This window comes from Artemia franciscana, chromosome 10 (genome assembly GCF_032884065.1).
Source record: "Artemia franciscana chromosome 10, ASM3288406v1, whole genome shotgun sequence".
NCBI classification, from domain to species: Eukaryota; Metazoa; Arthropoda; class Branchiopoda; order Anostraca; family Artemiidae; genus Artemia; species Artemia franciscana.
The window spans coordinates 41,114,956-41,129,823 of NC_088872.1; the positions used below are offsets into that span (position 1 = coordinate 41,114,956).

Consider the following 14,868-nt stretch of genomic DNA (forward strand, 5'->3'; position numbering starts at 1 on the left):
TTGAAAACCCCCATACCATCTCAAGATCAAAACATAATTTACACTTTACTAAAAAAAAAATGTTGTGAATTGTAAGTATAGTATACATATACTGGTATACATTCCTTAAGGTTTTAGCATTTTTATTTCTTAAAGATAAATAAGTTAAAACATTTTAACAGTATTTTGTTTATTTAAATCACATAATAAATAACCGAGTCAAACTCAAAACGAGCAAAAATCAACATGAGTAGGGGTGAATATCCACATGCCTTCTCAAGACCAGAACATGATTTGCACTTTACTGAAAACGAAATACATTTAAAACGTTTTCACTTTGTTTTTACTTAATTAAAATGTTTTTCTAGATATATTTTGAAGGGGTAATTCCTTCCTCTTGCACTCCTATTACAGCGCGAGCACCTGGTTCCCTTTTCAAGAGTAACAAGAGATTGGAGGGCAAGCAGCCCTTCATTCAAGCCGATTCATTTTCCAAACTCTTCCACTCAAAATTTTGAGACAGACATTTTTTTTTCAGCATTACGAAGAAATGTCAATATATGTCAATTAAACTGACAATCCACGGTCAATTGTTTGTTTGTTTGTTTCAGGAAAGCGCAAATTGTGTTCTGGTCTTGAGAAGGTACAAGGGTTATCAGCCCTACTCCTGCTAATTTTTGCTTGTTTTGAGTTTGACTCGGCTATTTATATTAATTTCTGTTCGTTTGACTTCCATTTATTTGTTGATAGTGATTTTTGGTAGTTTTACACTTGGAAGATATTTGACTCTATTTTTGCTCACTCTTGGCTTAATGAAGCTCTTTACTTTTCCTTGAAAAATTAATGACATTTCAAAACTGACTTTATCATTTCCAAAAATACCAAGATGGTGCTTACCGTTCATCCCCTAGTACAAACAGCAGTAACCCTACTTATTCTATACTTCATGTGTTTATTCCTTGTTTTCCTTCAAAAGAACATTTTAAATTTCAAATGACTTTTACTTAGTCACTGGAAGCTTAAACGAAGTTAGTTTTTAAACTTCTATCACATTGAATACAATTTACAGATGCAGATGTACATCGCGATTTCAATGCACACAACATGAGTGTAATTAAAAAGTTTTCCAAGATTGACAACTACATTTAAAAACTGACTTCATCATTTCCAAGAATACCGAGGGTGAACTTCCCGTTCATCCGACGGTTATGGACTTCCCGTTAACCCCCTAGTACAAATAGAAGTAAAACTACTGATTCTATACTTCATGTATTCCTTATTTTCCTTCAAGAGAACATTTTAAATTTCAAATGTCTTATACCTGGTCCCTAGGAGCTAATATAAACTTAGTTTTAAAACTTCTATCACATTGAATACAATTTGCAGATGCAGATATACTTCACAATGTCAATAGACACCACATAAGTATAATTAATTTGTATTTCAAGATTGACATTTACATTTCAAAACTGTCTTCATCCTTTCCAAAAATACCAGGGGGGTACTTGGCGTTTACCCATAGTACCAACACCCGTAACCCTACTGATTCTATATTTCATGAGTTTATTCCTGATTTTCCTTCAAAGGAAAATTTTAAATTTCAAATGTCCTTTACTTATTCCCTGGAAGCTTATTTGAACTTAGTTTATAAATGTCATCACCTCTCCGAGGCTAATTAGCAAGCTGGTAGTAATGAAAATCAATAATACACAAGACTGAATATTATTCTCGGAAATTTTCGTTTATCGCAAAATAGGAGTTGTCTCAAACTATTGCGCCTTCTTATATCGGTCTCAAACTCTGTATAATAAACTTTTGATAACAAACTCCATTTTCCAGAAATTCCAATAATATGAAAATTCGGTAGTATTAAGGCAAAAGTCGCCTAAGTCATGTTCTTCTAATTTTACAGTAAAAGGGACTTTTTGCTAAGAACCAAGTGACAATTATGGGTTCTAGCAAGAAATGGGAAAAGTAATTTTGAGATTTAACATGATTTTGCTATTTAGAAAATTATTCGAAAGTACATTTTCAATGTTCCCTGTTTTTATATTTTTGATTTCTAAAGTAACTTTTCCAATCGTGAGAGGGAACTTTAAAGAACCAAGGACAGTGAAGATGAAGTCAGATTATTAAAATTGGTTAAATGGGAATTTACAGAACCATATAGATCTTTAAGAAATTAGCAAAGATCAAGAATTCTATTTTTATAAAGAAGAATTTATGTATGCATACTTAAAAAAATCAGGCAACAGATAAAAGAAAAAGTGCGAGAAAAATCAGCACAAAATGACCTATGAGTATATGGCATCAAACAATTTAAGGAGGTGTAGCTTTCCTTTGGGGGTTTATGTGGGTTGCTTTTGGGCATCAACATAATGTTGGTGTTTGAATTTTTATGAAGAAAAAGGGTTTTCAAATCTAACTAATTATTTTTACTAATTTATTGTCACGATTTAAACGTAGCAACACTAAAGAAACATGTGGTAGTTCCCTAAAAACTTACGAACTTTGAAAGCCAAAAGAAATTTTTTTGAAAATTGTGGTTGTCAGGTAATAATGGATATAAAATGGGTCCAGAAGGCAAAAAATGTTTTTAGTTTTCATGTGGTTGGCCCTATAAGATTTTTTTCTGGAAATGGAAACCTGATTGTACCAATCGTTCTGACGTTCCACGTTATAATTACCATCTCTTCGAAATGTTGCTTAGAGTCGCTATTCATTTACGGTTTGTTGCTACAAACTGTTTGATTATTATTTCTTTTTCTAAATAGAGACTCCGTGCCGAAAGAGCTGCACCACAAACTTTAGAGGGGGGATCAATTGAATGGAAATTAAAAGCTCTTTTGCTCCTTTTAAGAGTAAATAATGTTTGAACGGCTACTAACACCTCCTTCTATACCAAATTTTTAAGCCTTCGCTCTAAAGATATTCGATCAAAATTTTGAGATTGTTATTTCTTACAGCATAATTGAGAGGTCTGAAAACTATGCTTCTGGGGATAACATAGCCCTAACCTTGTTTGCGGTAAGGGACGTAAGCTTTGCAATTCGCCCATTACTTACGTATAGAATTTGTTAGTGGGAAAGGTAGTGTTTTTGATCCTGGGTCTACAAAAAGCCAAAGGTCATCATGGTGAAACTTCCCAGCATTGTTGAGCGGTGGTTGAACTTAATCAAAACATAGTATATGCATGCAGTTTTTCAAAAAGGCTTATTAGCAATATTTCAAGAATGGCTTAGGGTATTAGTTTGAAATTTTAAGGGCATGATGAGGAGAATGTTAAACTAACCAAATGGCATTACGGGACATGACACTAACACTTCTAATGCTGCAACTACTACTACCACTACAACTAATGCTACTGATACTGCTACTGTTATGACAGAGCTTTTAAATGGAAATTTCTTAGAAGGTCTGGGGTATATAGAACTAAATCAAAACACACTATGTGCATTCATCATTTTTTTCAAAGGTGTAACTGTGTTGTCCTGATCTCACGTCGCTATGAGACCTGATTCCCCCTAAAACGCCTAGTTTTTGTGATATTATGCTTTCTAAGTGGCTTTAAATGCATTACCCAGGCTCCTGACTTAGAAAACGAGGTCTCCCACATTGAACTAAGGAGTTAAAGGTTCCAATATCTAAATCTTTTTTCCTAATATATAAATTATATCTATTTTCCAATTACAGTTCGCTTAAAAGTTTCTCCATTTATTAGTTGATGATTTTATTAAACAAATTTTCCTAATCGGAAATAATTTATCTAATAAAATGATTTCCGTCTAAGTTATAACAAGTCGCCAATAGTGCAAACGGTTAGAGCGCTTGACTCAGAATAGGAAGGTGTCAGGTTAAATTGTGGAAGCCTGCAACATTTATAGTAATTCTGTATGTCAAATGAAAACACAAAAAGATTGCAAAAACTATTCGCACCGACCACCATGGCCTAGTTGGTTACACGACTGGTTTGATCCCCCGGTTGCAATCCAACGCAGTCCGACTCTCAGTGCTACCTCTGCAGCAGTGGATGATGTTGATTAGATCTGGCCACAGATCATCGATTAAGATGAAGCCAACTTTCCTTCAAACAAAAACGTTTTGAGGTTCGCCTCAGAACCCAGGCTGATGCAAGATCATCAACACCAGAAAAAAAAAACTAAAAACTTTGACAGCCTGGGAGAAGGATGTTGAAAAAATTTTAATATTACCTAAATTATTTTTAAATATTATTTTTGGACTCAAAAGAATTTGTGCAATATATATAACAATTTAATTTTACCTGGTTCAAATATTGTTCATGAGGAAAAAACTATAATAATTTCCATAATTCATATTCTCGTTTAATTATTTCCTCATTAGTCGATTCATTCGATATATACATAGCAAGTAATTTTAAATGGAATGAATAAGCAGTTTTATACTCAGCTTTTTTCTACTATTCTTAGATATTTTTCAGGTATTTCAATCAGAACTGTCCCAAGACTTAAAGAAGTAAGGGGTAACATAGCGAATGGAGATAAGCCTGAAGCACTAAATATAAATTCGGATATTAGGAAACAATTACTAACATATCCATAATATTTAAAACCCCTGCGATAAACAAATAATCTCTGTTCTAATTCTTCATCCATTTTTATTTGAAAATAAACTTTAGATAACATTATGTGGATCTATTTCCTTAAATATTCTTTTTATATAATCAACACACATATGACAACAATTCATATCGTTAGAATTTTGGACTTGAGTAGAATAATAGGCAATTGATTTATTCCAAGTCTTAAAGTAGTTGACAATTCCATTTCTAGGTTGGATTTCACAAAAAAAATCATAAAATTTAATAATAAGTACTTGGGATCATTGAAATAGCAAGTCTAATTTGTCCCAGGTGATCCCATGCAGTCATAATTGTTACACCACATTCTTTTTTCTTTATTTTACTTAGTAAGTTATCTCGAGGGAAAACACCTCGAAAAACTAGGAATATGATATAAATAATTCAATATATCAATATTTGTCAGCAGTATCATGTGATATTTATTTTTTCTGACCTTTCCCTGTTTTCTTTTGGAAGCGAGCATTCTTTGAATTGTGAAATCTCAGCTTCAACAACTTTTCTTTGTCTTGCACGCTGTTTAGGTACTTTAATCACTTTTACTTGTATTTTGTCATGTCTACCACGTTTCCTAGGAGCTTCAAAAACCACTTCCGATCCAGACCAAACAGTTCTGTGTGCTCTGGAAAATTTTAAACCTAGACCTTTCGGTAAAATCCCTGGTAATGTTAAACCTTCACCTTTAACGTTTGAAGAATCGGTAATTTTATCAAAAAAATTTTCAGCATATGACCTATTGCAACAATATTCCAACATGTTCTTTACCGATAATAATATTTTCTATTCAAATTCGGCCATTGTTTTCATAGCACATTTGTTTTGTTTTTTTTTTACTTTTTGAAGAGGAGATTAATGAACAGCGTGCTGAATTAAGTCAGCTTTCTTATTGATTTAGAATTTATAGCGAATAGATAAGAACGGTAATCTTGGATAATTTTGAAATTATTGTTTGTAGGGTAAATCAATTTCACATCTTTTGTTTTCATTTAGATATTTTTCAATCTTGGTTACCTGTTTTTATATGGTAACAGTTTAACAGGTTCTCGTTCATTCAGTTCTGTATGCGTTACTCGCACTTTACATTTTGTTTTGCATCAAAACACGTTTTAAGTTTTTGTTTTTGAAATTCTGATAAATAAATTGCATACTCTTCCATCTGTTAGAGCATTATTTTTATAAACAAAATTCCAAGGTAAGGATTTTCGTAATACTCTTTTCAGAAAACTTCATAAGAATTTTTCACTGGAACTTTTTCCAATATATTTCCAAAAATGAATTCTAGATTATCATAACGATCACTTAATTTAGTCAGAGGAAAATCCAATGCAGCCTGTTCATAAGCGAGCGTCATTAATATTGAAAAGTTAACTGCATCTGCACCAGTTTTAGGGTTTACAACGTTTCTATTTCTTCTATTTTCAGCATCAATTTCTTGATCTGTTACTTTTATAAATTTGTTCACGAATAACCGTTTACCATTGATTCTCGCTGGCATATATCAGACGATTCATGTGTCACAATCAGTCTATTTTATTGATTAGATATTGATTTACTTTAATTAGTTCTTAAACAATCTCATTGGGTGATTTATTTAAATCTTCTTTACACTGATTTAAGACAATTTGCATTGATTTTAAATTCATAGCATCATTCTCTGATCTTGGATCACCTAGACTAGTTAATCATTTCATTGTAAATAAAAATTACCATCATCGTCCTGTAATCCGATTTTGTTAATTGTATGTTTCTGATTATTACTTCCTAAGATTCCAAACCTACTCATTTAGTATACGCAAATTTTATTAAGTGAATATCCAAGTTCTTTCTGTACTTGGGAGATTCATCATTTATTCTCAAATCTCAAATTCTCAATTGAAAATCCATCATTCTTTGTTGCTTGATTATAGTAGCTGATAAATTTTTCTTTTTTCAAGTCAGATGCATTTTTTTGTCTGATTCTATCAATTTCTTTCAAATCAAAACACTTAAAAATTATAAAATAGTTACGGTTTAGCCGTATAATTTTAGGTGTATCTAAATAGCTCTGAGAAATAGAGATTATTTATGTATTTCGTTTTCTATCTCTTACGAATAAATCTTCAATATCTTCTGATATTTTATGTTACAAAATAGTCAAAGGTAACCAAATTTTGACCCTTGGAATCTAGGTCATCTACATCAACGTTATCTCTTTCATTATTCCTGGTAACCAAAATATCCATGTCTTCCAAGACAGACATGTTAAGCATTAAATCTTTACATTTATCTCCCTCAAGATCTTTTGCATAGAGATAATTTTTTAAGTATAAATATTCATAGATCAGGTTCAAGAGTAAATTAGTTTTATCACATCCAGATGTTCCACGAATTAATAATCAAAAAGGCCATTGAAGTGTTAGTGGATGTTTATTTTTACAACGATCTTTATTTGTCCCATATTCATATACTTTAATAGGTGCTTTTTAATCCATCTACTTCGTAAAACGTTTGTTAAGTAAAACTCAACTATGAAACTTATAGCTTTGAAGCTTATAGCTTTCAAAATGAATTGAAGCTTAAGTGGTATCGTAATGAATGTGACTGGGTCCCATAACCCTCCCCACATTTTTTAAAAATGTCATTTAAAAAACATCTTGGAGAAAGAAAAGTCACGAAGAAAAACAACGTCCTGAAGTTTAAAAAGAACGTTTCGAAGAAAAAACAGACCCTATCGCCATCTTTCTGACATTTGATTCAAAAGAAGATAGGAAGAAAACAAGCCTCTTACAGTACCAACATCATAATGCATGTCTTATCCCGGTGTAGAAACTGCAACCCATGTAAAAATAATGTCGTAACAGACGGGGAAAACACAAGTGAAGAAAAGAGCATTGACAGACAGTCTCACCAAGGAATATAAAGATGAGTTGCTGAAAAACAAAGCACTGGGAATCGTTACTACTACCGTCATGGTTTACCATCAGATACAATTCCTGAAACCGATAATATCAATAATGAAATGTATGGTGAGCGCGTTAAAGTTGTGTATGACCCCAAAATGGAATACACGACATCTCAAGAAGAAACATGTTGAAGTATTTTATGGGATGGATTCAAAGGATTCATTTTTGTAGGATGATGTTCCAGATACCATTATTCCAATAAAAATATTTTATTGCATTACTTTGTTATGTTTCCATTATTTTTATGGTACGCTAGCAACTCCAAAGTTTAGAACATTCATTCATAAGTCAGAGATGCAAGAAAAGGAATTTTCAGAGACACAAGTACGACTACCAGGCTCATAGGGTCATCTACTAGAATCTAAAATAGGTTAACAGGGTTTCTACCCTTATCTGAGAGAGATTGGCAGGATTTTTTTCAAAGTCCACACACATCGACAGGCAAACAGACTGTCAGACCCACGGGCACAAAGAGAGAAAGAGACAAAAACACACACAGTCAGACACACAAGCACGATCAGAGGGAGAGACAGAAACACACACAAACGCACAGAGTCAGACAAACAAACAAGCAAAGACAGGCACAGATAAAGGCAAATACACAGTCAGACACACAGGCATTTTTTCAATAGTACAAAATTTGACGATTTAATGTAAGACTAATGTAAAACTAATTGGATCCAAGCAGAGAAAAGGGAATTTCGAATATTCACCGGTGAATGTAGACATCACAATATTTCGGAAATTCACAGTAATATATATGTATATATATATATATATATATATATATATATATATATATATATATATATATATATATATATATATATATATATATATCTTTCTCTCTCTCTCTCTCTCTCTCTCTCTCTCTCTATCTCTTTCTCTCTCTCTCTTACGTCCTCTATCTTTCTTTCTATCTATCTCTCTCTGACTTTTCCTGAATCAAAACTCACACATGCATCCAGGTTGTTAAAAGGGCGTATTATCAGTATTCCAGGAATAACCTAGGGTATTCAGTTGAACCTCTCTGGGTAAATAGAGGGGGATGTTGAGCTAGACAAAGGGCAGAAAGTGTATTTTGCTACAGCTACTATTACTGCTATTGTACTACTATTACTGCAACTACTACTACTTATACTACTTCCACTAACACTATCGCTTCTACTGTTACAAATTATAATAATATTAATCCTACTACCAATACTACTACTACTACTATTTCATTTGCAACTATTACAGCAATTACTTTAACTAAGGATAAGGGTATTGATTTGAACCTCTCAGATAATTTTGAGGAGGATGTTGAACTAAATCAAAGCATATTATGCAAATGCTGATTTTCAAAAGTTCGTATGAGCAAACTTTAGAATTCCAAAGGAATAAGCACTCTCCCAAGTTTATAAGATAGCCCTTTCCATTTGAAACGGTAGGGGCGTATTTTGACACTTCTCTGGCCTTTTTGGGGGATAAATTTGGGGGAAAACAATTTTTTCTGCCTTGGGGTCCCCTTAGCCCAAGGTTTCGTATATGTTTCGACTGAACTCATGAGATAAAACATACCCCTTTTTGTCATATAAGAAATTGTCACTATAGAGGGTCGACTCGTACCTCCTCCCTCCGCAATCCCTATTTTTTAAGAGGTAGACGGGAAATATTCCCGGAAATCAAGAGGGATTATATTTCAATTTCTACGTCTCCTCCCTCTATATTTGCATATTGTATTCATGAGAGTTATGATGTTTTGGCATTAGAATGTACACTTTGGGAGTCTTTGTGCCATCTTTCTCCCTCACTTGCCTTAAGAGGATCCACCACCCCTTCTTCATAATACCTGATGTACACATAATACCATCTTTGGATTTAATTTTATAAAATATAAACCAAACTAGCTCAGTTAACAAAGCATTAAAATTAATACCAGAAACATTTTTTTCTGCAATAACAATTGAAGTAAAACTTGGGCGTTCACATGCAATCTTTGAGGCATCTGGACCTGCCACTCCTCCTTCATAATAGGTGACGTACAAATACACACTTTTCTTCGTTCTTTTTATTTGTCTTAATTTCCCTTTGGCTGCTCTATTTTACACTTGGGGAGAATTATCCGTTCAAACTAAACATCAAACTAAACAAGAATCAAAACTAAAACATCAATTCGACGCCTTATTCGCCATCAGTGGCTTTGGAGGGTTTCATCCTTTATCCTTATCCATAAGCATGACAATTACGAGAGGTGAGTGGCTCGTTTTACCTATGAACATCATGGCTGGCTGACACAACTTATAGTAAATTTTAAATTTGACTAGGTACAACCTGATAAACTGTAATGCGGTTTTTCTTATCTTTCGTTTTTACTGCAATAGGAATCCCTATGGGTTAAACATGTTGTTGCTTCAGGTTTATCAGTAATATACGCATTCCTTTGGAAATCTGATCAAGGGGATCACTTGAAAGCAATTGTCTCCGTGGGGATCCACTAGCTTTTTGTTAATTTTAAGCCTAATTGGTCCTGTCGCTATAATTCCTGTTCTAACTTCGTTTCCTCTGTTAAAACTCTGCTTGTATTTAACTTTATTGTAGCCTAGAGGACCTGAGCTGCTGTGTTAAAGCAACACTATATAGTATAAAAAAAAGAAAGAAAGCAAAGAATGAATCAGAAATAACTTGCACTCGTGTTAATTATGTTTACTCAAGGCAGAGGGGGGGGATGTAAGTCATTTGGTAATAAAGCTGTGGCAAAGTGTTGTCACTGAATGTGCTAGGGTTCTTTAACTAGGATCTCTCACAGAGACATTCTGTCTTGACTTTACTTTAGTTAGCCATGGCTTGGTTCTCAAGTCTTCCATCGCTTCTACCAAGTTTATAATTCAAAAATCAACAGACTCAGGGATTATTTGAAAATCTGTTTGAGACGCCAATTACTCTTGAACTAGGAGTTGTTTCGATCTTTTTGATTCTTTGATTAATTGGATTAATTTTAATAGCCATTCGTGATTAAATTTGATAATCATGTCCTAAGGCTCTTTCAGATGGGTTACTTATTCTTAGGAGGGGCATGCGCAGTGAGGAGAACGAAAGATTCTTAGATGAGCCAAGAAGAAGAATCTTATTGAAATAAAAAGAAATAAAAGAAAAGAAAAGATACTACCTGAAATAAGCAAAATTGCAAACTGTATCTATTCTAAGTATTCCCCATTATCACAACTTAAAATGGATTGGAAAAGTCTTATTTCTGTGTGTCTAAGAAGATATAGCTGAAACGGCCCTTACTCGTATATGAAGCATTTTTATATAAGAATCAGTGTCATTGAATCTATTTTGCAAAACAGTAAGTAGGAATGAATGGTAAAAAAATAAAAAAAAATAAATCAAATGATAATTAATTCAAGGATCCGACATAAAATACACGAATAAGTTAATTAAAAAAAGTCGATAAACTATAGGAAATGCACTTCGGAGGAGGGAAACAAAGCCCTTCCGCTTACTTGCTGGCCTTGCCCTTTTTCATTACGTCATCCGCCACAAGACTGGGAAATAAAAGAAAAGTTTGAAAGCACAACTAAATTAACGAAATTATACTAAATTATACTGCCGAGTCACATTCACCTCCTTAGGCACAAATCTGAGCTTTTCTTTACGTGGATTTTTAAAATCAGGTTAGCATTTACCTATTAGTAAACCAAAAATCCTAAAAATAAACAACCTCTTTTATTCTTTTAAGTAAAAGATATGTTTTTTTCAACCAAAGGTAAGGAGTAACATCAAAACTTAAAACGAACAGAGATTATTACGAATATGAGGATGGTTTCGTCCTCTTCAGTACCTCGCTCTTATCGCTAAAGCTTTTTTTTGCTTTAAAAAAGTTTCCACTTACACGGCCCTTGTATTTCAAGATTCGTTATTAAAGAATTGGCGCAAAAAGCCAAACGTCATCGTAAAGAGTGAGGTATTGGTGATGAAGCAGCCCCCACCCCCCCAGTATAAGTAATAAATTCTGTTTGTTTAAGTTTTCATGCTGTTCTTTATTTTCAGTTAAGAAAAAACTCCTGGAGGTATAGTTACTGGACATTTCAAATATATTGAACAAAATGGCCATCTCAAAATTTTGGTCGCAGGATTTTGGGAAAAAGGGCATGGGAGGGGGCTATTTGTCTACCAATCTTTTTGGTCACTATTCTATGACTATTGGTTCGACACAGTCGCCTGTGGGAAAAACCAAAAAAAAATTAAATAAACACGCGTTTGAGATTTATTTCAGACAAAAATAAAAATAAATCCAAAATTTTCCCAGTGGGGGCTTGAAACCTATACGGTAGGGTTCTCTGATACGCTGAATATAAAGATGTACTTTTCATTAAGATTCCTCAGCTTTGGGAGGGGGGTATTTCCCTCTTTTCTCCCAAAATCAAGTATTTTTTCAGGCTCGTAGCTTAGATGGGTAACAATAAACTTAACAAACCTTATATATTTAGAATCGGGTATAATAAGCCTATTCTTTTAATGTATCTATTGATATCACAATTGTAAATTTATAGTTTCGGTTACTATTGAGCTGCATCACTCCTTACTTACTGTTTTGTTACCACAAACTGTTTCATTATGAAACAAATGAATGAAATTGTACTATTTTTAGCAAAAACTGCTTTTTCAGCGAAAAATTCAGGTAAAAACACAAAAATTCTGGAAACATAAATTTAAAGTAAAACTGTTTGTTTACTTAATTTAGCAGAACAAAAACATAATCTTTCTGGGATGTATAATTACCCTAAATATTAATGTTTAAATCAAATAGTTCATGTAAAGAAACTGTGGCAAGGAGCGACTCGGCTCAATAGTAACCGAAACTCTAAAAAACGGAATTTTTATAACAATAGTTGCATCAAAAGAATTACATTGAAATGCTTAAATATATAAGATTTTCAAGTTTAGACTTACCCGTCCAAAGTTATGAGCCTGAGAAAATGAGCCTTAATTTAAGTTACGAAAACTAAATTACGAAAAATAATTGAAAATTATTTTAAATTACAAAAGCTACGAGCCTTAGAATTGCCTTATTTTAGAAAATAGGGAGAAAAACCCCCTTAAAAGTCACAGAATCTTAACAAAAATCACATCATGAGATTTAGCGTATCAGAGAACTCTGCAGTAGAAGTCTCAAGCTCCTATCTACAAAAATGTGGAATTTTGCGTTTTTTGCCACAAGACATATCACGGATGCGTGTTTATTTATTTGTTGTTTCTGTCTTTTTTGTTTTTCTGTTTTTTTCCCCAGGGGTGATCATATCGACCCAGCAGTCCTATAATATCACGAGAGGGCTCAATCTAACGGAAATAAAAAGTTCTAGTGCCCTTTTTAAGCGACCAAAAGAATTGGAGGACACCTAGGCCCTCTCCCACTCTCATTTTTTCCCAAAGTCACCGGATCAAAATTCTGAGATGTCAGCATAGTCGAAAAACCAAATAACTATGTATTTTGGGGACGACCTACTCCCCCTTAGTCCCCGTGGTAAGGGCTGCAATTTACAAACTTTAACTAGTGTTTACATATTGTAATGGTTATTGGGAAGGAACTTTCCATGGAGGAATTTGTCATGGTTGAAGAAAATTTCCATGAAGGGAGCGCAGGATTTTTTAGCATTTTTTTAAAAAACCATAAAAAAATAAATATGAAAACGTTTTTTCAACTGAAAGTATGGAGCAGTATTAAAACTTAAAACAAACAAAAATTATTACGCACATGAGGGGATCATGTCCTCCTAATACCTTGCTCTTAACGCTAAAGTAATTTTATTAATTTCAACTGTTTATTCTGCGGTCTTTGTGATTCAGGGGTCATTCTTAAGGAATTGGGACAACATTTAAGCTTTAGTCTAAAGAGTGAGGTATTGATGAGGGGGTGAACCCCCTCATAAACGGAATAAAAACATACGAATATAGAGGTTCGTTACGTAAGTTAATTCGTAAGTTACGTATATTTTTACTAATTAAAACGTTCGTAAGAAATTAAAGGTTCTAGCTGTCATCTTAAATAACCAAAAAATTGGGGGGGGGGGGGTAACTAGGCCTACTCCCCCGCTCATTTTCTTCTCAAAATCGTCCGAGCAAAACTTTGAGAAAGCCATTTAGCCAAGAAAAATAAATTAATATGTAAATTTAGTTTTAATTATTCATGTGCGGAGAGCCAAAATCAAAAGATGCATTAATTCAAAAACGTTCAGAAATTAAATAGAAAAATAAGTTTTTTAACTGAAAGTAAAGAACGACGTTAAAACTTAAAACGAAGAGAAATTACTCCATATATGAAAGGGACTGTTCCCTCCTCAACGCCCCGCTCTTTACGCTAAAGTTTTTTACTGTTTTAAAAAGTAGAGTTGAGACAAAGAGTCAGAGAAAGAGTAGTCTTGTTCTAGATCTTACCTGGTTCAATCAATCCTCCTCTGTATAAATGATTTAACATCTCATATGCTCCGTTGTAACCACAATTGACTATATATTCACTGTCAAGAGAATCACATGCTCCACCATAGAAATTTGTTGGCTATAAGAAGAATTATGTTAAGTGTAAAAAAAACCATATTTCATTTTTGAGACTAATCTCATAAATTTTCTTCCAGTTAACATATATAAAGCATGAATATATAAGTGTTCGAATTTACCAAAAAAAGATCAAGATGTAGAAGCATCAAATACTTTTTTTCCTTTTTTGTACCTTCTTTGTCTTCTTTTTTTCAAGTAATTTTTGCACCTTTATAGATTTTAATGTTTTTTTTTATTTCTCTTAATTCCTAAAATGCAGTAACGAAAGAGCTGTTCGCCTTCTTTGGTTGCCAGACTGAAAGTAAACTTGTCAAAAAAGGTTTCTTATTCAAGGCAGAAATATCTGCCTCAAGGCTAACTGAGATATTTGAAGATTAAGGGGATCTGGGTATTTTCTCGTCTTCGAATAAGTTGAATTGAGGGATATGCTTATAAATGAAAAAAAATCGTCAACAAAATTAAGGAAAAGGTATCTTACAATTCAAGAATAATATAAACACTTTGAAGTGTAAGTTTGTTAATGCTAATCAGGGAGAAAATTGACTTACTAGCTTAGAAAAGAAATTTTCCTATTGACAAATTTTGCATCATCGTTATCTTATAACGTCTTCCCAAGGGAAAGTACACGCATTTTTCCACTAAATTAGGTAATATAGAATCTATTTACTCAGGCAGGGAGGATGGGGTGAATAAGCAGGGAGTAAGACTCATGATGAAACAGGAAGCTGCCATGTCTTGTTTAGGTTAGGGAGGTGTCAATAATAGGATGCTAGTTGATCATTTTATGAC

At 33.2% G+C, this 14,868-nt stretch overlaps 1 protein-coding gene across 1 annotated transcript in view; it reads right to left on the minus strand.

The window, feature by feature from the left end:
* Window positions 1-14,868, minus strand: part of LOC136032195 (poly(3-hydroxybutyrate) depolymerase-like) — a 283,620-nt gene that overhangs the window by 247,221 nt on the left and 21,531 nt on the right. Inside the window, exon 5 of the mRNA XM_065712402.1 lies at window positions 13,960-14,080. Coding sequence (XP_065568474.1) covers window positions 13,960-14,080 — 121 coding nt within the window. The remainder of the gene's footprint in view (window positions 1-13,959; window positions 14,081-14,868) is intronic.